General features: G+C 45.8%; 1 protein-coding gene and 2 long non-coding RNA genes across 4 annotated transcripts in view; 2 read left to right on the plus strand and 1 right to left on the minus strand.

The window, feature by feature from the left end:
- The window catches only part of LOC308473752, a 77019-nt gene that overhangs the window by 32573 nt on the left and 20362 nt on the right, over positions 1 to 24084 (plus strand). The window lies entirely within an intron of this gene.
- On the minus strand, positions 3441 to 7930 carry LOC308473687. Its single transcript, XR_013984198.1, has 3 exons — positions 7806 to 7930; positions 7098 to 7290; positions 3441 to 5844 (listed from the first exon to the last, which is right to left on the minus strand). It is a non-coding gene; the product is annotated as an uncharacterized lncRNA (long non-coding RNA).
- LHFPL6 (LHFPL tetraspan subfamily member 6) overlaps positions 8430 to 24084 on the plus strand; it is a 30816-nt gene continuing 15161 nt past the window's right edge. For both annotated transcript variants that reach the window (XR_013984106.1, XM_080999390.1), the window contains exons 1-2: positions 8430 to 8585; positions 11233 to 11865. Coding sequence is in view for 1 of the 2 variants with exons in the window: in XM_080999390.1 (XP_080855516.1) it covers positions 11469 to 11865 (397 nt within the window). In the remaining variant the exon portion in view is untranslated. The remainder of the gene's footprint in view (positions 8586 to 11232; positions 11866 to 24084) is intronic.

A 24084-nucleotide genomic window follows, 5' to 3' on the forward strand; every position in this document is an offset into this window, starting at 1 on the left:
CTGAGCGTCAACTGTATTTAAAATGCATCTCTGGGTTATTTGTGGGGCATAGGAATTCTTTCTCCCCCCCCCCCCAAAAATATAGTCCGCCGTCCACCCCGAGGTCTGAGGGACAATGGACCGGCCCCTTGCTGAAAAAGTTTGCTGACCCCTGCTCTTGGGCTTGCTGATTGGAATGTTGGCAGTTCAAATCCCCACAGCGGGGTGAACTCCCATTGCTCTGTCCCAGCTTCTTCCAACCTAGCAGTTTGAAAGCATACCAGCGCAAGTAGATAAATAGGTACCGCTGCAGCGGGAAGGTAAACGGCATTTCCATGCTCTCTGGCACTTGTCACTGTGTTCCGTTGTGCCAGAAGCAGTTTAGTCACGCTGACCACATGACCCAGAAATCTGTCTGTGGATAAACGCCAGCTGCCTCAGCCTGAAAATTAGATGAGCACCACACCCCATAGTCGCCTTTGACTGGACTTGCTGGGAATGTGGGCTTGGGAGAGCACATCTCTGAGGCTGTCCTGCCATGTAACACTCCTGATCTTTCTTACACAGCACATATGGAAGAAATAGTACCCATGTAGAAAACAAAACAGAACAATAAAAGATACTGTGTACATTACAAAAAGGGGAGTTGTTATTGTAATTAACCAGACCTTAATCTAATATGGTATTTACAAAAATGAATTCCAAAAATCGTTAAATTTGTCCATGGCAAGTCTATGTTTGTGCACAACTTGTTCATGTGTAGTGAGTTTGTACATACCGTATCTTTAATCCAATCATTAAAGAGAGCTGCGTTTTTATTTTCCCAGTTCATCAATACCCGTCTTCTTGCCATAGTAAGGACACGAAAAGTCCATGCATATTGTCCCTTTGTTAGATTCCATGTCTTGAGTATATAATTCCAAAGGATATACTCCTCTGCAAATTTAAGATTGTTCTGTACAGTTATGATCATAGACCTTCATCTTTGTATTGATGGTTAGCATCATATTTTCCTTGCCAATACACTTCTCTCCAATGCTGATGCATGGAGTTCTGATGATGTCCTGACCTAGGATGTTGCTCTTTGACAGGCTAATGGCGGGGCCAAACTCTATGGAGGCTTGCGCAAGACATTTGATGAGTCTTAGTAGAGCTTTCTCAGAGTGCACTGTCAAGGCCACATCATCTGCAAACAACATCTCTTGGTTAAGAGAGATGTTGCATTCTCCTGGAAATCCAGAGATTAAATTAGAAAAATCTGGTAAATTGCTGTCTCCATAGTTAACATACTTTGCATTCAATAATTTGCAGTCCTCAAGCCAATAAATGTAAAGAAAAACAGACTCTCTTCATCATTTTATGGAACAATAATTACTAAAATAAAACCGAACAGAACACACACACACACACATGTATATTCATTGTTAGGAACGGCCTGTATTAATAGTATATTTTTTTCTCTGGGTTATATATTATTTGTAGTGGCATATTGTGTTGCGCATTATGTGATATCTGTTTTTTTATGAAGTCTTAATTAAGAGACTTGTTTCACTCTAGACAAAGTGGGCTCAAAGTGGGTCATGAAAGGTTCTGCCACCATAAATTTGCCAGTTATTACGGTGCTCAAAGTAAGATTTGCTTCTGCTGCAGCGTACTGACACAGCTACCTCTCTAGAAGAATTAGCATTTATATAGTGCTCTGGAGTATACAAAGCACTCCACATGTATTATATAGTAATTCTTACCTTAACCCTGTGAAATAGATCTGTATTATTATCCTTGCACTGGGAGTGGGGTTTTGAGGGCCTTGCCTAAAGCTAACTAATAAGTTCATACCAAAAGCACAATTCAGACCAGAGACATCCTAATCAATCTCTTGTGACAGCTTGTGACACTAAAAGGTATGGACCCTCCAACATTTCTCTGATGAAAATAGGGATTTCAAATTGTTTGTGGGTGCTGGGCAGGAGAGTTTCACAGATAGCTGTAGAGCTGTCCTTTGAGGCCATATCTCGCACCTCCTTTCAGCAACATCCATGCTGCCTCTGCGGTGGCCTCTCAGGAAATAAGAGGTGCTGCTGGTCAGTGTGGTGTAGTGGTTAAGAGCGGTAGATTCGTAATCTGGTGAACCGGGTTCGCGTCTCTGCTCCTCCACCTGCAGCTGCTGGGTGACCTTGGGCCAGTCACACTTCTCTGAAGTCTCTCAGCCCCACTCACCTCACAGAGTGTTTGTTGTGGGGGAGGAAGGGAAAGGAGAATGTCAGCCGCTTTTATACTCCTTCGGGTAGTGATAAAGCGGGATATCAAATCCAAACTCTTCTTCTTCTTCCTCTCACCCCTAGGGACTGCCCTCTGGTGTCTCCTGGACTTTGCACTCACCCAATGTGATTCAGGGTGGGCCCCTTTAAATCCCACAACAATCTTTGATTCCCACTTCAACCATTGATTAAGATTGATTTGATCCCCACTCCTGTTCCCAATGGATATATTTATCCACTCCTTCATCCTGATGTACATATACACTCACCCCTTCTTCCCTGGTGGCAGGGGAGAGCCATTTCGTTGTTCGCCTCAAGGACAAAAATGTCTTGGGCTGGCCCCGGTTTAAGCCCTAACAATTTGAAATCTTTTAGCAACTTGGCAATTGCTTTCTGTCAGTTAATGTCTACTGTAGAGGTATGACCATCTTATGTAAAGGTAAAGGGACCCCTGACCGTTAGGTCTAGTCACGAACAGCTCGGGGGTTGCAGTGCTCATCTTGCTTTACTGGCCAAGGAAGCCGGCGTTTGTCCGCAGACAGCTTCCAGGACATGTGGCCAGCATGACTAAGCCGCTTCTGGTGAACCAGAGCAGCACACGGAAACGCCATTTACCTTCCTGCCGGAGTGATACCTATTTATCTACTTGCACTTCGATGTGCTTTTGAACTGCTAGGTTGGCAGGAGCAGGGAGCTCACCCCATTGCGGGGATTCGAACTGCCGACCTTCTGATTGACAAGCCCTAGGCTCTGTGGTTTAGACCACAGCACCACCCATGTCCCTGCCTGTCCATCATACGTACAAAGAGCCAAAAACATTGGGGGTAAGGTTGCTATTTCCCCAATAATGCCACAATAAACATAAAACATGATAATATGAATGTAACTTTACATCTTAAACAATTACCGTATTTTTCACTCTATAAGACGCACAAGATGCACCTAGTTTTTGGAGGACGAAAACAAGAAAAAAAATATTCTGAATCTCAGAAGCCACAACAGGAAGAGGGATCGCTATGCAGTGAAAGCAGCAATCTCTCTTGCTGTTCTGGCTTCTGTGATAGCTGCGCAGCCTGCATTCGCTCCATAAGACACACACACACACTTCCCCTTACTTTTTAGGAGGGAAAAAGTGAGTCTTATAGAGCAAAAAATACAGTAACAATAACTTAGGCTTTGGTTTGCTGGCTCAAGTCAGTATCAAAAGTCATGCTTTTGTGACTATTCACCTGCAGGGCAGATCCAATTGTCATCAGCATCATTGTCATAGAAGGTGTTCTCAGAGCTGGTCACTTGTACATTTTCCTCATTCTTGACCACACTTTGGTGCCTTCCAGTCACCACTCATGTAATGCACATATCCTGAGCTATGAATCAGCCATGTTGCTTTGTACTGTTAGGAGCATTCAAGAGTTGTTGCCCAAAAGATGTATATCAAAAACAGCATAATCCAGCAGTTCAATACTGTCAGTCAGGCACAATAATGTTAGTGGGTGCTGAGCATGAGAGTTTCACAGAATCTTTGAAACTGCCTACCTACAATATGGCGATGCAAAACGATAGCTGCTTCCCGAACACTTTCTCTACCAAAGGGGCAAATTTAAAATCCAGTTGAAGAGACACCTCATCAGAATATACCAGGCCACTTACAGAGTTTGACTGGCAAAACCTGATTCTTCAAGCAAGCTGCTTTTTCATCATGTCTTTCAGCGTGGATTATAGAACTCCAGAAAATGGTGTATGCATAAACAACTAACATAATTTGTGCAGACATCTGTTCAGCCTCAAATAATTGTTCCTTTCACATCCGTGCTCAAAGGCTTTCTCTTGTGCTCTGATGTGTGAAGAAGTGTCACCTATCTCATCACTTTTAATGATCTCGTCACCCTTGCGAGTGTAGTCACACCAACAACCCTTATGGCAAATGTCTCACCTTGGCATCACGAAGAACTGAAGAACAGCACATCATTTCTAATTGTAGAAAAGCAGTCCCTCAAGAGCTCGAGTGTGGAAACAACCAAAGTTGTCGCTCTTCCGGAAGCGTTTTTTGTGTGCGTGTGTGTACAATGTTGATGGTACGCAGAAAAGTTATGGGACAAACTACTTTCCGCAGTTCACATTGTGAACGTTGCCATGCGGAAAATGAGTCCCCTGACACTTCCTTGTGAGAGCGCATTTAGAGTGGAGTGTTTTTCAAATGTTTGCTTTCCTAAACTCACTCCGCTTTCTTGGATGATCACACACACAAGACCACCTATCTGTTGGGCTGATGAATGATTGAGATCTCAGCAAACAAAGCTGTGTGTATCCGGTGGCTGAGCATAAGAACCTGTCAATTGGGGTGAAGTGATACTGACATTTTCAGTAGGCATCTTTCTCCTTTCTCCTATTTTGTTTTTGTTTTTTAGCAAAAGGATGTGAGGCCGCTTCCAGACAGATGGCTATTTTCAGGTGGGATTCAATCACATATTCCTGCAATTTCAAGTCACACAATTATAATTGATTGGGAACTCTTGTGTAACAAACAAAAGACCAGGCTTTTTGCAATCAGGGAAATGCAGTGCGAAGCATGGGCTAACACTTAGTCTCCTCGCAAACAAATCAGGTGGATCGCTCATTAAATAGCCCAGTCACCTAAGCTCCCGGCAAACAAATCAGGGTGAATGCTCAGCAAATAGATAATGTGGTAACGCCCTGAGGAGCTCCTTTTTCTAGCTGCTACTTGTACATTTGCGCTCAAAGAGAAATAGACAAGTCAGAGAGAGCCCACCCTAGCTATCTTCCAGGCCAGCAGGCAGGAGCACTCGATCAGAAAAAGAGGTGTTGGAACTCACCCTCGTTCTCTTATAATGGCAATGGCACCCATCTGAGAGATGCCGGAACTGAGTTCTGGAGAGTTCCGGCTGAAAAAAAGTCCAGCATATACCCCTCCCCAGATTTGATCCCAAGTCAAAGATGATCTTACCCCAAAACAAGCTAAAAATACCAGCTCAGGTGGCAGGTTTTGACTCCCATTTAATGCAGCTGTCAGCTGAGAATTTACCTCAGGCACAATGAAATGTCAGTGGGGTTGGCCAGCAGAACTGCCTCATCAACCGTGGGCTTCAATGTGCTAGGAAAAAACACTATCCAAGAAGAGGTCTCACTTCAATTGCTGCGTTTACCACCTGTTTTACATTTCTCTCTCCTGTTTTTGAAAATGGATTTGGGATTCAAGCTGGTTGTTGTTTAATCGTGTCCGACGCTTCATGACCCCATGGACCAGAGCACGCCAGGCACTCCTGTCTTCCACTGCCTCCCGCAGTTTGGTCAAACTCATGTTGGTAGCTTCAAGAACACTGTCCAACCATCTTGTCCTCTGTCGTCCCCTTCTCCTTGTGCCCTCCATCTTTCCCAACATCAGGGTCTTTTCCAGGGAGTCTTCTCTTCTCATGAGGTGGCCAAAGTCTTAGAGCCTCAGCTTCAGGATCTGTCCTTCCAGTGAGCACTCACGGCTGATTTCCTCAAGAATGGATAGGTTTGAATCTCCTCCAGCACCATAATTCAAAAGCATCAATTCTCCGGCGATCAGCCTTCTTGATGGTCCAGCTCTCACTTCCATACATACCTAAAACGTAGATTGATGTTTTAAACGTAAACATGCCTGCTGGACTACTCTCAAGGTGTCATCCCCAAAACCCACATCCAAAAGGGGCCAGGCAAGATGTCCAAATATGGAACAATGAGATTTGAAGGCTGAGAGTGATATCAGACTTAAAAGTTGGTATGCATATTCAAGGCAGCATATTGTACTGTGTTTCAAGTGCATGTGTGCCCTCCTACACCTGTTTTAAAACTTGGCATGTAGAAACACGCACAGAATCCATGCTGGTAACTTCACGCTCAACAGGGTTTTTGTGTTAACTAACAAACCTACATATGGGATGCCAAAGAGGCAGGTCAAACCTGTCATTTTGCTTGGCCTGGGAGGCACCGTGTGTGTTTCCTGAAACATTTTGAATGAAAAAAAGAAAACCGAGGATTTCCCCCCCCTGGAATTTTAATCTCCACTCTAAATTGATGAGAGATCTGATGTAGCATGCTTGACTTAATTTTAATAAACTAAAAAAACTAAAAACTAAACAAGTGCCATGTTAATTTTATATGCAGTATTTCTGACCCCTCCTCCCATTAGCCAATGTAGATGAACTAAAATATTTAATTAGGGCCAACTTATAGAAAGCATACTTAATGTGGTTTATATGTTAATTTCAAACAAATTTTAAAAATTACTTGGACATACTTTATTTTACATTTTAAGATGTGACAACTAATACCATGAACTTCCCTTAAAAAGGTAAAGGGACCCCTGACCATTAGGTCCAGTCGTGACCGACTCTGGGGTTGCGGCGCTCATCTCGCTTTACTGGCCGAAGGAGCCGGCATACAGCTTCCGGGTCATGTGGCCAGCATGACTAAGCCGCTTCTGGTGAACCAGAGCAGCGCACAGAAATGCCGTTTACCTTCCCGCCAGAGCGGTTCCTATTTATCTACTTGCACTTTGACGTGCTTTCAAACTGCTGGGTTGGCAGGAGCTGGGAACAAGCAACAGTTTCTCACCCCGTCGTGGGGATTCGAACTGCCGACCTTCTGATCGGCAAGCCCTAGGCCCTGTGGTTTAACCCACAGTGCCACCCATGTCCCTCTGAACTTCCCTTACATTGCTTCAAAATAGAAATAAAAATGGGAAGGCGCTGAAAACCTGTACCAATTTGAGCATGCTAGAGGTACATAAATATATGTTCTTCCTATGAACAGTCCTCTGAAAAATGTGAATGACATTTTAGATTTGACTATTATTTATTTATTACATTTATATACCATGCTCTTTTTCTTCCAAGAAGCTCAAGCTGGTGTACAAGGTTCTTTTCCTCCTCTCCATTTCCTCTTCACAACAACCCTTTGACGTAGGTGAGGCTAAGAGATGGTGGACGGCCCAAGATTGCCCATTGAGTTTCGCGGCTGATTGAGTGATGGGATTCAATCCCTGGTCTTCAAGGTAAGTCCATGACAACTGGAATGAACACAACATCCGTGTTAAATGAACAATCAAAGCTGCAATTCCATTTTTTCCAGGTCTATAGTAAACACATATTTATCCGCACAGCTCTTCGGGCATGCTAAATGGGTATGTTGAAAAATCTCACAGCGCCTTCATTGTTTACTAAATTAAGATAAAATGCATTATTAATTGTTATTAACCGATCTTTCAAACCATTAGTTTCTAAAAGGGGGGGTCCATGGGCACAGCCAGGGGGTGCAGCTGCCCCCCATAAAGTAAATAAATAAAAATGCTTAACTGACCAATTGCGTGAGCAATATCTTGGTCCTGCACCCCCAATATATCCTGGCTACACCCATGTCCAGAAATGAATCGGACAATGTTGGGTTTTAGGGCGATACCTATCAAATACTCAGTGTGTAGGTCGCTGCAAAACATGGGGTTTTCTCTGCCAAACTTTGGCACCGGTTTGAAGCTACTTGGACAAGGTTAGACTTGTGGGTGTCCACTACGAACCCCTCAATTACCCAGAGCGCTGCAAAACGACTGCGGAACTCCGGCGCAGCTTTGGAGGGGGTCCCCAATGTCGGGGTCCCCTTCTTAATGAAGTTGGTGTGGGAGGGGGGGGAAGGTTGGCAGAATTTATTCCCACCATCCTTGGGTACCCCTTTGCCAGCAGCAGCAGCAGCAGCAGCAGCAGCAGCAGCAGCAGCCAGGAACAACGTTTCCAAACCCCAGCGCGCCCCCCGGCCATTCATTCCAGCCGACTCGTTCCACGATGGAGCGCGCAATGCGTTTCTGCAAAATGGGAAAGCATCGACCCACCGCGAGGTCATCATGCTTCACCCCCCCCGTCCGTCCGTCCGTCGCTTTTTTCGGCGGGGTAACTATTTGTTGGTGGTGATTGACACCCCCCCCAATATTCTTCAACGCGATCTCCCCCCCCCATAAGCTGGCGCGCTGCTGGAGATGCGCCCCTGCCTTCCCGCCTCCTCGAGGGCGCGCGTCTCGCTTCCCCGTCCTTCTTCGCCTTACAAGGCTGCGCGCCAGGCATCCCCCTCCCCTTTCTCCCTCTCCCCCTCCCTCCCTCCCTCCCTCTCGGGATGGCAGGGGGCGGAGCTCCGCGCTCCGGGATTTAGGGACCCTGCCCCGGCCCGCCCACGCCTCTTAGAGCCCTGCCCGGCGACGGCAGCGAAAGTAGCATCGCCGGAGGAGCGGCGACGGCGGCACCGCTTCCTCCACCTCCTCGGGTGCCCAGAAAGGCCGCACTTGGCAGCGTCCATGCGGGCCCGTGTTGGGGACGGCAGGTTAGTGACGAGTCGCGTTGGCCGGGTGGGGGGGCGGGCAGGAGACGGAGACCCCCCCAAAGCCCCCCACGACCCTCGCCAACGCCTCGGGCTGGCAGGGCGCACAGCGGCCGGGGAGAAGGGCTGCTGCGCAAAGCTGGGAGGGGGCGCGCTGCTGGTTTTTCCAAAGGGGGGAGGGCGGGCTCCCACCCCGACCCCCACCCCACAGGCTCCCGACCCCCACCCCTCAATCCCAGGGCCTGGATCCATTCCCCAACGTGCTAGGGACAGGCGGGATCAAACTTCCCAGCAAGTCCAGTTGGGCACTGGGCGCTGCTGCTGCTTGCACCCACGTTGGCGTTGCGATAAAAGCCACGGCTTGGTGGCTTTGGGGGTGTCCCCACCGCCCCCTCCGCCTTTGAAGGCTTTGCCAAAGGCGGCTCTGCTCTGGTTGTCTCCCTCGCGCATTCTTCCGAGAAAGGGGCGCTTCCAGGTTTTGGGGGTGGGATTGGAAAGCGTGCCGGCGAAGTCGGGTTGCGCAATGGGAAGTTTCCCCGAAGATGGGATTTCTTGCCGTAAGGAAAGTGGCGGGGGGGGGGGGGAGGATCGCAGCGGAACTTGGAGGCGACGTCGTCTAAAGTCCCCGCCAACGAATGCTCGTGAAATACCCTGCGTCGTCTAAGCCCTGGGGATTTCTGACCATTACAGCCTTTTTGAAATTAGGCAGCCACCAAAGTAAGGTAAAGGGACCCCTGACCATTGGGTCCAGTCGTGACCGACTCTGGGGTTGCGGCGCTCATCTCGCTTTATTGGTCAAGGGAGCCGGCGTACAGCTTCCGGGTCATGTGGCCAGCATGACTAAGCCGCTTCTGGCGAACCAGAGCAGCGCACGGTAACGCCGTTTACCTTCCCGCCAGAGCGGTACCTATTTATCTACTGGTGTGATCTACTGATCTATTGATGTGCTTTCGAACTGCTAGGTTGGCAGGAGCAGGGACTGAGCAATAAGAGCTCACCCCGTCGCGGGGATTCGAACCGCTGACCTTCTGATCGGCAAGTCCTATGCTCTGTGGTTTAACCCACAGCGCCACCCTCGTCCCAACCACCAAAGTAGATGCTTCAAAAACAAAAGGAGGGGTGGGGTGGATCTGGGCGTGTTTAAAGAAGGCTCCACTGTATGCCTTGGGTCTTAATTTGCTTCGCTTTTGTGGGAAGGGGCATCAGCCAAGTTTTCTCCACAAGGTTGCCAAATTCCATCAAGCCCACCCTTTCATTCTCCTGCCTGTTTTTCACCACTTTGAAGTACAGTCAATATAATTAAGCCCCTCTTGTTTATTCTGCCCTGGTAACAGATTTCCCCCCCCTCTACATTTGTGAAGAAAAGCAAGGGCAGATTTTTGTTTAGGACCCAAAAAGGCCCCACCTGGCCCTCTGCTCATCCATGAGCAGCAGGGAAAAGGCAGTCATATAGACCACCTTCTTTTGATTTATTTCCTAAGTACCCCAGTTGTTCTCTGAGAAATGACATCACCTTGCTATTCTATTGTTGATTGCCATGCAATTAAACACTGATTCTGAGCCCTGTCTTACAGGAGGCGGGTGCGGGGGGGGGTTGCCAACTTTTCACCTGGCCTCTCTAACTCTGCCTTCCACAGCCACCAGATGTGCAGATATTAGCAGGTGATGAAGTCTGTCCTATGTGAAAGGCTTCCCCTACTGATTTCTGCACATCACAATGCTGTCAAAAGCACAGGTCTCCGTGTGTGTGTGTGTGTGTGTGTGTGTGTCTGTCTGTCTGTCTGTCTGTTTGCTGCCCTGGATGGACGGCTGACTGAGCTGTTGCAGAGCAGGCAGAGAGCCTGCTGATTGATTCTGTAAATAAAAATAAATAAAATTAATAAAATTTTATTTTGTTCTGACCCCCTCCTTTGGCATTCCTCACAGAACTCTGCCCAATAGTTGCCATTAATTTGATTTGAACTGATTTTATAATGAAATGATTTTAGAATGTTGTATTATTTTACTGTTGTTAGCTGCTCTGAGCCCTGCTTCGGATGGGGAGGGTGGGATATAAATAAATTTTATTATTATTATTATTCACACAACCCCCTACCCCTCTGCTTTGAAAACAGCAGCACACAGAACTGGAATTGGTAAGGTACCCCTGCCCGTACGGGCCAGTCGTGTCCGACTCTAGGGTTGTGCGCCCATCTCACTTAAGAGGCCGGGGGCCAGCGCTGTCCGGAGACACTTCCGGGTCACGTGGCCAGTGTGACGAAGCTGCTCTGGCGAACCGGCACCAGCGCAGCACACGGAAACGCCGTTTACCTTCCCGCTATAAAGTGGTACCTATTTATCTATTTGCACTTAGGGGTGCTTTCGAACTGCTAGGTGGGCAGGAGCCGGGACCGAAAGACGGGAGCTCACCCCGCCGCGGGGATTCGAACCGCCGACCATGCGATCAGCAAGCCCTAGGCACTGAGGTTTTACCCACAGTGCCACCCGCATGCTGAAAAATTCCACTCCCATCCCAGTATCCTTTCCCTCCTTTCCCCATTCCTTTGTTGCAGGAGCAAGTTGATGTTATTTGCTGATAATATTTTTTTCCCTTTGTCCTTTCCTTCCCTCCCCCCCACTCCCTGACTGCTTCTTATTACAACCACCACAGCTAATACAGGGCAGAACGCATTGAGAAGAGTGAGAAAACTTTCCACCGCACCAGGAAGGTGACTCTGGATGATAAAAGAACCAAATACGATGGCTGCTCCGGAAGATTCTGTTGGACCGCAACGTTACCGAGACTAGAGGCCTTTGGGTTACTTGCGCAAATGTCCTCCTAACCCTCACGGCAAAATCGTGTCCCCGGCCTCCTTTTTTTGACACGGCTGTGCGGGGCGGGGAGCTATGACTGGGAAAATGGCATCTAGCCTTACTTGTACTGGGGTAGTATGGGCTTTTTTCTCCTTCCTCTGTGCCGGAGTCTCCTGCGTGGGCTTCTTCATGCCTTACTGGCTTCTGGGCTCTCAGCTGGAGAAATCGGTGTCCTTTGGCACTTTCCGGAGATGCTCCTATCCAGTACGAGACGAGAACCTCCAGATCACGGTGATGGTGGAACAGTGTGGACGCTATGCATCCTTCCAGGCCATCCCAAGTGTGGAGTGGAGGATCTGCACGGTGGTGACAGGTCTGGGCTGCGGTCTCCTCCTCCTGGTGGCCCTCACGGCACTCGCGGGATGCTGCGTGTCAGAGCTTATCTCCAGGACTGTGGGCAGGGTAGCTGGAGGACTCCAGTTCTTGGGCGGTGAGTAACAGTGAACTTTTGACCACGGAACCCGCCTTTCCGCCAGTACAGAAAACAGTGCTGTCAGAGTTGCTTCCAGATCCTAGCTCACAGAGGATCACGCTAGCCAGCGATCATTAAATAAAAGTCTTTATTGAGTTACAGTTTCCATTCTCAAGCTGCTGCGTGCAACCCTACGTCTAATGGTTAGATCGGCGAAGCTCCATCTGAGTCTCCGCCCCTTGTACACCAACTTAATATCCTAGCCTTGCTCCACCTTTTCCGCCTGACTGTTCTTCTCTGGGTCCCTCTGCCCCCCGGGGTCTCTTCCTTCCGGGATTCCTCTGACGCTGACGCTGACCCCCCTGACTCTTCTCCCTCCTTTCGGCGGGCTTTAGGACCTGGCTCCCTTTCCGGCCTGCCTACTGCGCCACCTTCCTGTGCATTTGAACTTGGCGCGCGCGCCCAACCTTCCACCTTCCGTCTGACCGTTTCTTCGCTCCCCGATGGAGGTGTGGCCACTCCTGACTCGTGCCCTCCCCCCTGTTGTGAGCTGCCAGCGCTTGATCCCTGGCGCCCTTCCTCTTCCCTGCTCTCTGGCGGTGACGCTGGTCCCGATTCCCAACTGCTCCCCTCTGAGTCCCCTCTGGCTCTATCTTCCTGGGGTGTCCCCCTAGGCTCCCCCCTTGCCCTGGCCACTGGTGCTCCTTTCTGTGAATCTTCTGATTCACTGGAAAGACTCGGAGATCTCGGGTCGTCGTCATCACTCATCTTTTCTTCTGCCTCCTCCCCCTCGCTCTCTGTTTCCTCCCTTGCCCTTGCCTCTGCTCCTGAACCCCTGACAAGTGCCTATGTTGTTCTCCTTGCGGAATTGTCTTTGCGGCTTGAATATATTTGTACGCTAAGTTTTCTGCCGGATCCGACATTTGCACTCGGTTAGGAATGGGAAAGGCTGCTCTCAGCACATCTCGATTTCTAAACATTCAAACGAGCAAGTGTGCTGCTTTTACAGTACTGTATTTATTTATTTTTTACAATATGGAAGAACGGAGCTGTTTCAGAGCTAGTCCTAAGCTACGGCTCATGAAGCGGCAGATTCCTTTTTTCCGCCATTACAGTACGTACAGGAAAAGGATATTTGACTGGTCGCCCAGTCCTAATGTTTGTTTGGAAGAAAGCCCTATTGATTTTAACGAGGCAAGCAAGCAGCATGATTGTAGCCACATTTTACTGGGAAATAAGGTCCTCTGTGTTTTATTAGGACTTTTTGCTCTCAGTCAGGTTCATGTGTAGAATTGCAGACTTCCTTACTGGTAAACACATATTGGATTGCAGCTCATATCATGTTTAGTAGGTAGATCCTGCATATTTTCCCTCTCCTTTTTATTTTTTTTAAAAAGGGTCTTGGATACTCGGTTTTACTCTTTCTGACCATATGGTTTTAATTTTCGCTTTTCCTCTCTTTTTTTGTGGCAACAGCACTCCCTACTTCTTTGTGTTCCTTCCACTCCACAACTGCTTCTAATTCCAACCTCTGCAGCTGCTGTTGTGGAAGGAAAAACTTGGATCAAAAACTCCAATTTCCCCTGTTCTTACGATGTAGTTTTTGTGTTTGTGGTAAACTTGTGATCCTGCAATGGAGAAGAGTGATTCTGGCTTCCTAACAGCTGCATTGCTTCCACCTTAGCTAGCATTCTTGAAGATACCTATCTTTACAGAAAACTCTGGGTTGCAATTTGAGCACGGGATGAACCAGGCCAGAGAGTACTAACAAATGAGAATTGCATTCTCAAAAGTACAGAGACATGTTTCTGGCTGCTACTGGTGGTTCATTTTCTTCACCAATCCAAGCCTGATTAAAGTGTATGCAAAGTAGTCGTGGGGGATGGTTGGAGGCAGAACATTTTCTGCATAATCCCCCCTACTTTTATTTTTCTGTAATCTGCCCCCATTTTTTATTATTTCGAAATGCACTGGTAGATAGCGGTAGCATTTCCTTAGTGACATTAAGAAAATGAACACGGTATAAGTCAAGATGGACAACTGGAATGGGTGCAGAACTAATCAAATCTAAAATCAAAGTTGTAGTTCAGTTTTTTTGGTAACTGTCTAGAGGACGTACCTATATTTATGTCTACAGCTTCTCCAGCAGTTACCGGCAGTGGTTTTCAGTGCTGTCACTTTCCCTCTTAAAATCTAAATAATGTCAGGGAAGTGTGTGCTATTAGTTGCTGTGTCTTGAAATATTTACAAGTAATTCTAAAAATAGTTTCCAAGCAAATCTTCAAATTTCATAATATTCAAACCACGCTAAGTGCATTTTATTGCACACCCCACCCCCAGTATTTCCTTTCAGCTACTTTTGGCTTTGGGGTATTGCTTCAGATAGTATCACAGTATATAAAATTCAAGACGGCATGCATTTTTAACTTTGTTTACAAAATTTAAGTTGAAAAAAGGCGGTTAAATTAGATCTCTATTCGATTTAGGGCAGTGGAAAAACCCACCAGGAGCCCCCTTACACTGGTGAAGAGGCAATGAATGCCACATCCGCAGTTGAATATTTCTGTTTTGTGTATGGCTTTACTTGCACTGAGCATTGCCCTCAGTTGTAAGATAAATTCCATGTCCTGAGTTTTGACTGCAAGCTGCGAAAGTGTCTGATTTCCAGACTGCCTTGTCTTGGGCTATGTGTGGCCAGTTAACTTTTTCTGTTAATTGAACAGTATCTAACAATGCTTTGCATTCCTGTGATTGTCATTTAGCCTGTCCTACACAATGGTTACACAGTCAGAATGTTGTTGTAGGCATGCTGTTTTTTGGAGAGTGACGCAGCGCTGTACCCTCATGTGCAAGCTTAGCAGTTTGAAGTTTATCTGGACAAACAGGAAGATTCTTCTCTCCTCTTTTCTCTCTCTCTCTCAATCTCTGTTTCTGTGGTTTAAGGCACTAAAATTCAAAAGAAGCTACCGGACCCCAGTGCTTTAAATCTGTCACCAAATAATCTTGTTATATAATTAGTTTTGCATCTCTAGCAATGAGAGGTCTCCAGGCCTGTTCATCTGAAAGGTCTGACATGAATTCAGGATATGTACCTCACACCCTCCGGTTTGTTTTAGGGCTTCTGCATGTTATAATGGGTATCTCTTCACATTTCACCATTTTGGTTACCAGATTTTTTTCAATGAATCTGGGAACCCCCTTTTTTTTTTTTGGAAGCTGAGTAGCAGCAGGGAGTCAGTAGTGGGATGGTGAGGCAAAAGACCCTGGGCCCAAGCACACATGCATATTGTATAAAGGTGCAAAGCCCTTCTTTCGCAACCTGTGAAACATAAATGCTCTGAGTTTTTAAAAAACTGGGCAACGGCACCTGCCCGTGACTCCCGAGCCTCCCCCAATCTCCTTCCCCCTTCCCCCTTTGTTTTGACTGATCTTGGGAGTTGCAGGGTTTCCCAGTTTTTAAAAAACTCTGCACATTTATGTTTCACAGGGTGTGAAAGAAGGGCTTTGCACCTTGCCTGGCAGAGAAACCGCGCGCCTTGCGCCCTTCCTGGACAATGGCCACCCGCCTGCAACTCCTGAGCCTCCCCTGATCTGTCAAAACAAAGGGAGAAGGGGGCAGGAGATCTGTACCGCCGGATGTCCCTGCTTTCCCCTCAGCAGTGGCAGCGGCAGCAAGCAGATCCTGAAGCCAGCCAGAGCCAACCGTGTTACCAGGCTGGCTCCCGGCTGCTGAGGCTGCCGCTGCCACGTTTCCCGGGGACAGATTTGCAAATCTGGGGACATAAGCTAAACTGATAAGCAACCCTACTCTACAACACACTAAGGTGGAAGTTGCACCTGTGCAGATTAGCAAGTATCCTAGGCTTCCTTGTCCGAAGACTAGCTATGCCACAAGCATGACAATTGCAGCAACTATGGCAGCCACCCAGAGACCACCCCCTCCAGTCACAACATCATCCACAGACAACACCCCTGAATGAAAAGCACCAATCAATAGTCTTGTGAGGAAGGCAACCCTGGTTAATGATAACCCCTTGCTCCTCCATCCGTTAGGCGATGCCCAGGGAATTGGGAGCAAAAGGCCTTCCCTACCTGATGTTCTCAACCTGTAGCTCAGTGGGGTGTGTGTGGAATGGGGGAACATGGCAGAATTTGGGAGCCATGAGTTCAAATGCTTGCGTATTTTCAAAAACGAGGAGAAGCCCTCAGAAATGTGTATCCAAATACCTCATACAAGTCCAATTATACATACATGACATCTAAAAAGAGGAATTTGAGAGGGGAAAGTTAGGAGGGTCTCTTTAACATCTCATGAAAGAGAAATTGTGCTTCTCATGAAAAGGCTGACACAGGAGAAAAAACAGTGGCGTTAAGATAGGAGAATGAAGTTTTTCTCTTCCAGTTCTACTGATGTTGAAATACAATGCATGCTTTAAATAGTTATGCAACAGTCATTCCTTTAAGCTCCTTTAAAAATATTTAACCTAAGGGTTTTTTATTTCATCTGGATTTAGTCTAATCCTTATTAATAACTTCCGAACTACCAGCCCACTTCTAGAAGAATAGCATTATTACTTAATATTAGCAAAAATAAATAAAATTTTAAAAATCAAGAGCCTGTAACACAGACTTACTTATTACGGCATGTGGTTTCGCAAGTGAAAACCATACTTGGTTGGATACACTCTGGGGTCGAGTGAGAGATTTGGAGAATAGAAATCTGCGAGGTATTGCGAAAAGGAAATATTTGGCTGTGTAGTCTTCTCCTGCATGGGCTCACGCATTCCAGAGGTTGCTGGTTTCGCTTGAAAACAAGGTGGTGCAAACTCAGGCGCTCGCTCCATTTTGTGGAGCAGATTTGCTTGGCTGTGCTGCCATTCTTCAACGCTCACACGTGCGGCGGTGGCAGTGCTGCGGCCTGCGTGAAAAATAACAGGGGTGGCTTGCTCCCATGGCAACCCACATCCGTGCCCCTTGTGGGCCATTGCTCTCTCTTGCCCTCCCTAGCGTGGGACAGGCAGTTCACTGTAGGGCTTGATATTGAGACCAGAGAGAGTCACTCAGGGATGCCTCTGATGCAAAGTTGGCTGAGGCCGGGAGGAGGATGGGTTCAGAGAGAGAGAAAGGGGGTATAAATGCTATTTCCTGCGCAGGCTGCTGCACTGCTAAATTTGGAGAGCCAAAGCAACAGATCTCTCTTGTTTTTGATACTGCTCACGTAGCAAGTTGTAAGAGGAGAGACTTTAAAAGTCGTTTCCTTTATGAAGCCTCCCTAGCAAGCTTTTCCATTCCCTTTCCCTCATTCTCTAGATTGGCTTTTTCATATCTCTCTCGCATATCAACTAATCCATGGGTAGGCAACAGAATCATTCGACAATTAAAAGAAAATATACTGGATTGATACAAAAGACTTAAAACATTTATATTATCCAAACATTACGTACTCTAAACAGAGCTATAAAAGTACCCCAATATACAAATCAAGACATTAAACAATAAAATTCATAAGCTCAAATCACATGGCCACTAATATCTCAAAAAACAATGTCAATTAATACAGTGTGCGATTTATACTCAGAGTTTGGTGACAAAGATAGAGCATAGGCTGATGTAGATAGATGCGGCCCAATCGCCTTCTAAATCCGGGCCACGGATGGTCCGGGAATCAGTGTGTTTTTGCATGAGTAGAATGTGTCCTTTTATTTAAAATGCATCTCTGGGTTATTTGTGGGGCATAGGAATTTGTTCATTTCCCTCCCCAAAAATTATAGTCCGGCCCCCCACAAGGTCTGAGGGACAGTGGACCGGCCCCCGGCTGAAAAAGTTTGCTAACCCCTGAGCTAATCCCTCCCTCTCTAAGGTGAACAAATGTGGCTTCTAGTTTCCCTCTTCCTCAAATTTCTTCCTATTTCCAAACACTTTCCTAGTGCCGTCCACCATTCCTTTCCCCCAAAAATGTCTCCCACCTCAAGGCTACCTGAAAGGAGGAGTTGGTAGTCTTGGACTCTCTGAAGCACATTTCAGAGCTGTAGCTCGTGGGGAACACGATAAAAAGTTCAGGATTTGCATGAGGGAAGGAGGCAGGTCCAAGTGCCTTTGCAGAAAGCAGGCTTTGCATGTGTGGAGGGACACTTCAAGCGCTCCTCCGCCTGCAAATTCAAGTCGAAAAGAGGTAACAAAAACCCCAGGCTCCAAACATCTTGGTCCAATTTGCTTGCCTCCCCACTGGAGACGCCCCAAATGTTGGGTGCTTCGTGTAAAATAAATAAAAGACTTGACATTTTCATCCCCCAAAAAGTTTTTGATTTGAGTTCCTACTGAAATGAGGCTGCATTTTCATGTTGTATTTTAATCTTGTTTTTAAGTTGTATTTCAATCAATTGTTTTTATATTTGGTGTTAGCCTCCCTGAGCCTGGGGAGGGCGGGGTATAAATAAAATTTATTATTATTATAAGTTTGCACACATTTCTTTAATTGTCGGAGCGCTTTCGGCTACCCGTGTACCAAATTTCAGGGCTGCGTCTCATCAGGTGAAGCTTTAATCCAGGGGTCAGCAACCATTTTCAGCCGGGGGCCGGTCCACCATCCCTCAGACCATGTGATGGGCCGGACTACATTTTGAAAAATAAAAAATGAACAAATTCCTATGCCCCACAAATAACCCAGAGATGCATTTTAAATAAAAGCACACATTCTACTCATGTAAAAACACGCTGATTCCCAGACCATCTACGGGCCGGATTTAGAAGGCGATTGGGCCGGATCCGGCCCATGGGAGTACATGAGCAAGCCAGCCAGTCCTGAGCAGCTTTCCATAGCAAAGCTACTAATAGCAGCTTTTTATTCTGCAAGCATTGTAGATGCACATATTGGAAAATCCCCTGAAGGCTCATTACAGTGCTTGAAGGGCAGAGGAACGCTCACAGCCCAATGTGTCGTCCATATGTGGTTTTGTTTGCTCTGTGTTGGAGTGTTTGCCTCTGTTATGAGACATCTCTCCCTTCCTTCCTTCCTTTCTCTCTCTTTCTCTCCCTCTCTCCCTTATTATATTTTTATTCTGCTTTTCAGACAAAAAAAGAAATCTCTCAAAGCATCTCGCCGCAATTAAAATTCAGCACACAGTGCCCAGACAGGCAGGGTACATAAATGAAAAGAAGAAGGAGGCCCCGCCCTCGGGCTTACAAACTCAAAAAGACAAGACAACAGAAGGGGAAGGGAAGGGAGCTGGAGCGAAAAGAAAGAAAAGGGAGATCAACATGTCAGTGCCAGAACAAAGAGGTGTGTTGGGGAGGGACTGCCGCTCAGCGCAAATGGAGCCCGTGCTTTTCCAGGTTCAATTCCTGGCATATCCAAATAAAAGGAATCAGAAGGAGCTGATGGGGCAAATAGCCTGAGACTGCCAGTCAGAGTAGACAGCATTGGGCTAGGATGGACCAATAATAATAATAATATAATAATAATTTATTATTTGTACCCCACCCATCTGGCTGGGCTTCCCCAGCCACTCTGGGCGGCTTCCAACAAAGATTAAAAATACAGTGGTACCTCGGGTTAAGTACTTAATTCGTTCCGGAGGTCCGTTCTTAACCTGAAACTGCTCTTAACCTGAAGCACCACTTTAGCTAATGGGGCTTCCCACTGCCGCTGTGCCGCCGGAGCACAATTTCTGTTCTCATCCCGAAACAAAGTTCTTAACCCAAGGTAATATTTCTGGGTTAGCAGAGTCTGTAACCTGAAGTGTATGTAACCCGAGGTACCACTGTACATTAAAATGTCACACATTAAAAACTTCCCTGATCTGATTTGGTATAAGGCAGTTTCATATATTCGTAAGCAGGGATATGCAACTAATTTTTCTAATTTTCCTGCATGAGACCTTCCTTTCACATCTGTGCTTGCAGGACAACTGACCATTGGAACAGTGTTATTTTGAGGAAGGAGCAGGCAGAGGAGGGATATTCCTGCCAGCTTCTCATTCTTTGCTAGAAAAATGCAACCTGTGCCATTAATAAAGATAGTGCAACTCGTTGGCGACAAATAGGGCGAAACGGGGATAGAGCGCTGACACCCCGACTTCCTCATTACTTCATATAATAACAACGTTGAACTTACCCTTTTCTTGAATCTTCTTGAACTTATAAAAAAAAACGAAAAAACGAAAAACTGAGTCAAGAATTTGTGAGAACCTAGTAAAATCTGATATTGCAAGTTCACTTTATTTTAGGTAGTTTGTAAGTTTCCGTGGCACTTTGTAAGTAATTGTCTCTTTCTCACATATTTGATAAATGGCGTAAAATTATTTTTGAACCACTGTGTGAAGATTTGTCGCCAGCGCGCTGTACGAGTTGCACTAGCTTCTCATTCTTTGGCTGATAATATCTGGGGCCGGATAAAATTTGTGCGACGGATGTTGAATCCTAGATGTAAAAATGCCCCATCTTCCCTAGTAATCTGGTGTACTTCAGAAGATGCATGTGTATAGATTTTCAGAGTTCTGGCTAGCATTGGAGTACCTCAACCACTTTATTTTTTTTTTATTTATTTTTTTAATTTTTTAATTGATTTTACAGAAAAGTTTTAAACAATACAAACAAATAAAAAGACATACAAACATGTATAATTTCATAACCTTTTTTTCATATCCCTCTCTTCTCGGACTCCCCCAAACCTCCCCTTCCTACATCCCAATTTCCAAAATTATTTCAGCAAATTCTAAATAATTTTATCAAATATATTTTTTCTTATTCTTTTCTTCAGCTTAATCTTATGTCGCTGTAATCTCCTTTTCTTTCTCCAAACCTCGACATTTTAACATTCCTCAATTTTATAATAGTTCTTAAGATAAATTTTAAAATTCTTCCAATCTTCTTCCGCCGTCTCTTTCCCCTGCTCACGGATTCTGCCAGTCATCTCAGCCAATGTCATATAGTCTATCACCTTCATCTGCCACTCTTCCAAGGTGGGTAGTTCTTCTGTCTTCCAATACTTTGCGATGAGTATTCTTGCTGCTGTCGTAGCATACATAAAAAAGGTTCTATCTTTCTTTAACACCAATTGGCCGGCAATGCCCAAGAGAAAGGCTTCTGGTTTCTTCGGGAAAGTACATTTAAGTACCTTTTTCATTTCATTATATATCATTTCCCAGAAAGCCTTAATCTTCGGGCACGTCCACCAAAGGTGATAGAAAGTACCTTCAGTTTCTTTACACTTCCAACACTTATTATCAGGCAAATGATAAATTTTTGCTAGCTTGACTGGGGTCATGTACCACCTGTAGATCATTTTCATAATATTTTCCTTTAAGGCATTACATGCCGTAAATTTTATACCGGTGTTCCACAACCATTCCCAGTCAGCAAACATAATGTTATGACCAATGTCCTATGCCCAGTACCTCAACCACTTTAGGGTGCAGTTCATGTCTTCTTGCTGCAATTACAGTGGTACCTCGGGTCACATACGCTTCTGGTTACATACGCTTCAGGTTACAGACTCCGCTAACCCAGAAATATTGCTTCAGGTTGAGAATAGAAATTGTGCTCCTGCGGCGCGGCAGCAGCAGGAGGCCCCATTAGCTACAGTGGTGCTTCAGGTTAAGAACAGTTTCAGGTTAAGTACGGACCTCCAGAACGAATTAAGTACTTAATCCGAGGTACCACTGTATTATTATTACAGTCATACCTCGAGTTGAATGCACTTCAGGTTGAGCGCGTTCGAGTTGCACTCCGCAGCAACCCGGAAGTAATGGAGTGCGTTACTTCCAGGTTTCGCCGCTCGCGCATGCGCAGACACCCAAAATGGCGTCCCGCGCATGCGCGGTAGTGGCGAAACGCGACACGCGCAGATGCGCCATCGCGTCTTGTGTTCCATTCAGGATGCGAACGGGGCTCCAGAGCGGATCCCGTTTGCATCCCAAGGTACCACTGTATTATTAGCCACGAATGAGTCACAGCCTCTTTATTTATATATCTAACCCCCACCTATGAAGTAGGGTCTCTAGCCTACAAAAGCTCATGCCATACTCATACTAAACGTTTTAGTCTCTTTCATTTTTTTATTTTGTTTAGGAATTTATCTCCCATCCCTCAGGTCTTGCCGTTCTCAGGGTAGCACTTTTCCAGCACCACAGGACTCGTCATTATTTTTGCTGCAGCAGAGTAACACCACTTATCTTCTGGGATTGGAAATGGTGTGAGAATGGCCAGATTGTCTCTGCATGGGCTCCTGGCATCTATTATGGGATGGATGGCACACGCGTAGAATATGGAAAGCTGTATCCCAGCGTACAGGAGAAATCAGCTTTTAAGAATGTAAGAAAAGCCCTGCCTCTAAATTGGATTTGATTTATTGTATATCTATGCTGCTTTTTGTTCAGCTGAATCTCAAAGCAGCTTACAAACAATAAATAACCATAATCTACTGAAAAACAGCAGAATACCACAAATGCAGCATAAGCCATTTAAAATATTTTTTTAAAGATATTTTTAAATCATCAATAAAACAAATACGATATATAAATCATTATTTTCAAAATAGCAACTAAAAAAAGAAGTTGAACAGGTAAATTGGTGGCAGCACAGTCATTGTTAATCACAACTTCCACAAGTTTGCCCCCCAAACAAAAATTGAATTTTCGAAAACCTGGACATATGGCAGTCGCCGCCGCCCCCCCCCCCCCCAGTTTCTGCAAACTCTTGGTCATTTTGGTTGCCCTTTTCTGAACCTTTTACACCTCTGCAATATCCTTCCTGGTTCTGCTTCAACAGGGCTTGTTCTTCTATATTTAATAGTGATTCCCACCAGTTTTCCCAGAAAATACATTAAGCTAACTTTCCTGTAATTTCCCAGATCCCCTCTCTGAATCCCTTTTTAAAAAAATGGGTGTTTTACATTGGCTCCCCCCGTTTTCAGAGACAGGGGCTGATTTTAGGGACAAGTTGCATGTTTTGGCTAGTAGATCAGCAGTTTCACATTTGAGTTATTTAAGAATTCCTGGGTGGATGTTATCCAGACCCACTATTTTGTCAAAAAAGCCTAGAACTTTGCTTGCTGTCCCTACTATTTGCCTAAGTTCCTCAGACTCACTTTCTGTGAGAATTAGTTCAGGCCGAAGGATCTGCCCTACATCTTCTGCTGTGAAGACAGATGCAAAGATTTTATTTAGCGCATGGGTAGGCAAGCTAAGGCCCAGGGGCCGGATCTGGCCCAATCGCCTCTTAAATCTGGCCCACGGACGGTCTGTGAATCAGTGTGTTTTTACATGAGTAGAATGTGTGCTTTTATTTAAAATGCACCTCTGGGTTATATGTGGGGCATAGGAATTCATTCATTGTTTTTCCTTCACAATATGGTCCGGCCCCCCACAAGGTCTGAGGGACAGTTTACCGGCCCCCTGCTGTAAAAGTTTGCTGATCCCTGATTTAAAACTATTTTCTTCCATTAGCATACCTTTGAGTCCCTTGTCCAAAAAAGTCCAACTGCTTCCTTAGCCGACCTCGGGCTGCTAATGTATTTGAATAGGGTTTTTTTTGGGGGGCGGTATTATTAGTCTTAATGTTTTAGCAATGCGTTCTTTTTCCCATTCCTTATTGCTACTTGCCTTTCTTTTGCCAAAGTTTATGTTAACTTGTTATTATCATTTGGACAATACTTCAATTTTTAAAAGCGAGACTTCTTGCTACTAACAGCTTCTTTGACTCTGTTCATTAACCACGCTGGCATCTTCTTGACGCTGATCTGTGATATACAGTGGTGCCCCGCAAGACGAATGCCTCGCAAGACGGAAAACTCGCTAGACGAAAGAGTTTTCCGTTTTGGAGGTGCTTCGCAAAACGAATCTCCTATGGGCTTGCTTCGCAAGACGAAAATGTCTTGCGAGTTCCTGCGGTTTTTTTTCCCTTTCCCCCCCCTTTTTCTAAGCCGCTAAGCCGCTTATCTGCTTATCCGATAAGCTGATAAGCTGCTAAAAGCCGCTAATAGCGCTAATAGCGCTAATCCACTAATCCGTCAATGGGCTTGCTTCGCAAGATGAAAAAACCGCTAGACGAAGAGACTCACAGAACGGATTCTTTTCGTCTTGCGAGGCACCACTGTACATTCTAGCTCAGCTTGTATTTCTCCAGCAATGGTTTTAATGGCTGCCTGGCAGATATTCAACTTGTAGTGTTTCCTGCATGGAAAGGCAACGAAACCACACCAGTTGAATTTTTGAAGCTATTAGATGCGAGTTTATGAAA

The sequence above is a fragment of the Podarcis pityusensis genome (genome assembly GCF_964106645.2).
Source record: "Podarcis pityusensis genome assembly, chromosome: 3".
Lineage (NCBI taxonomy): Eukaryota > Metazoa > Chordata > Lepidosauria > Squamata > Lacertidae > Podarcis > Podarcis pityusensis.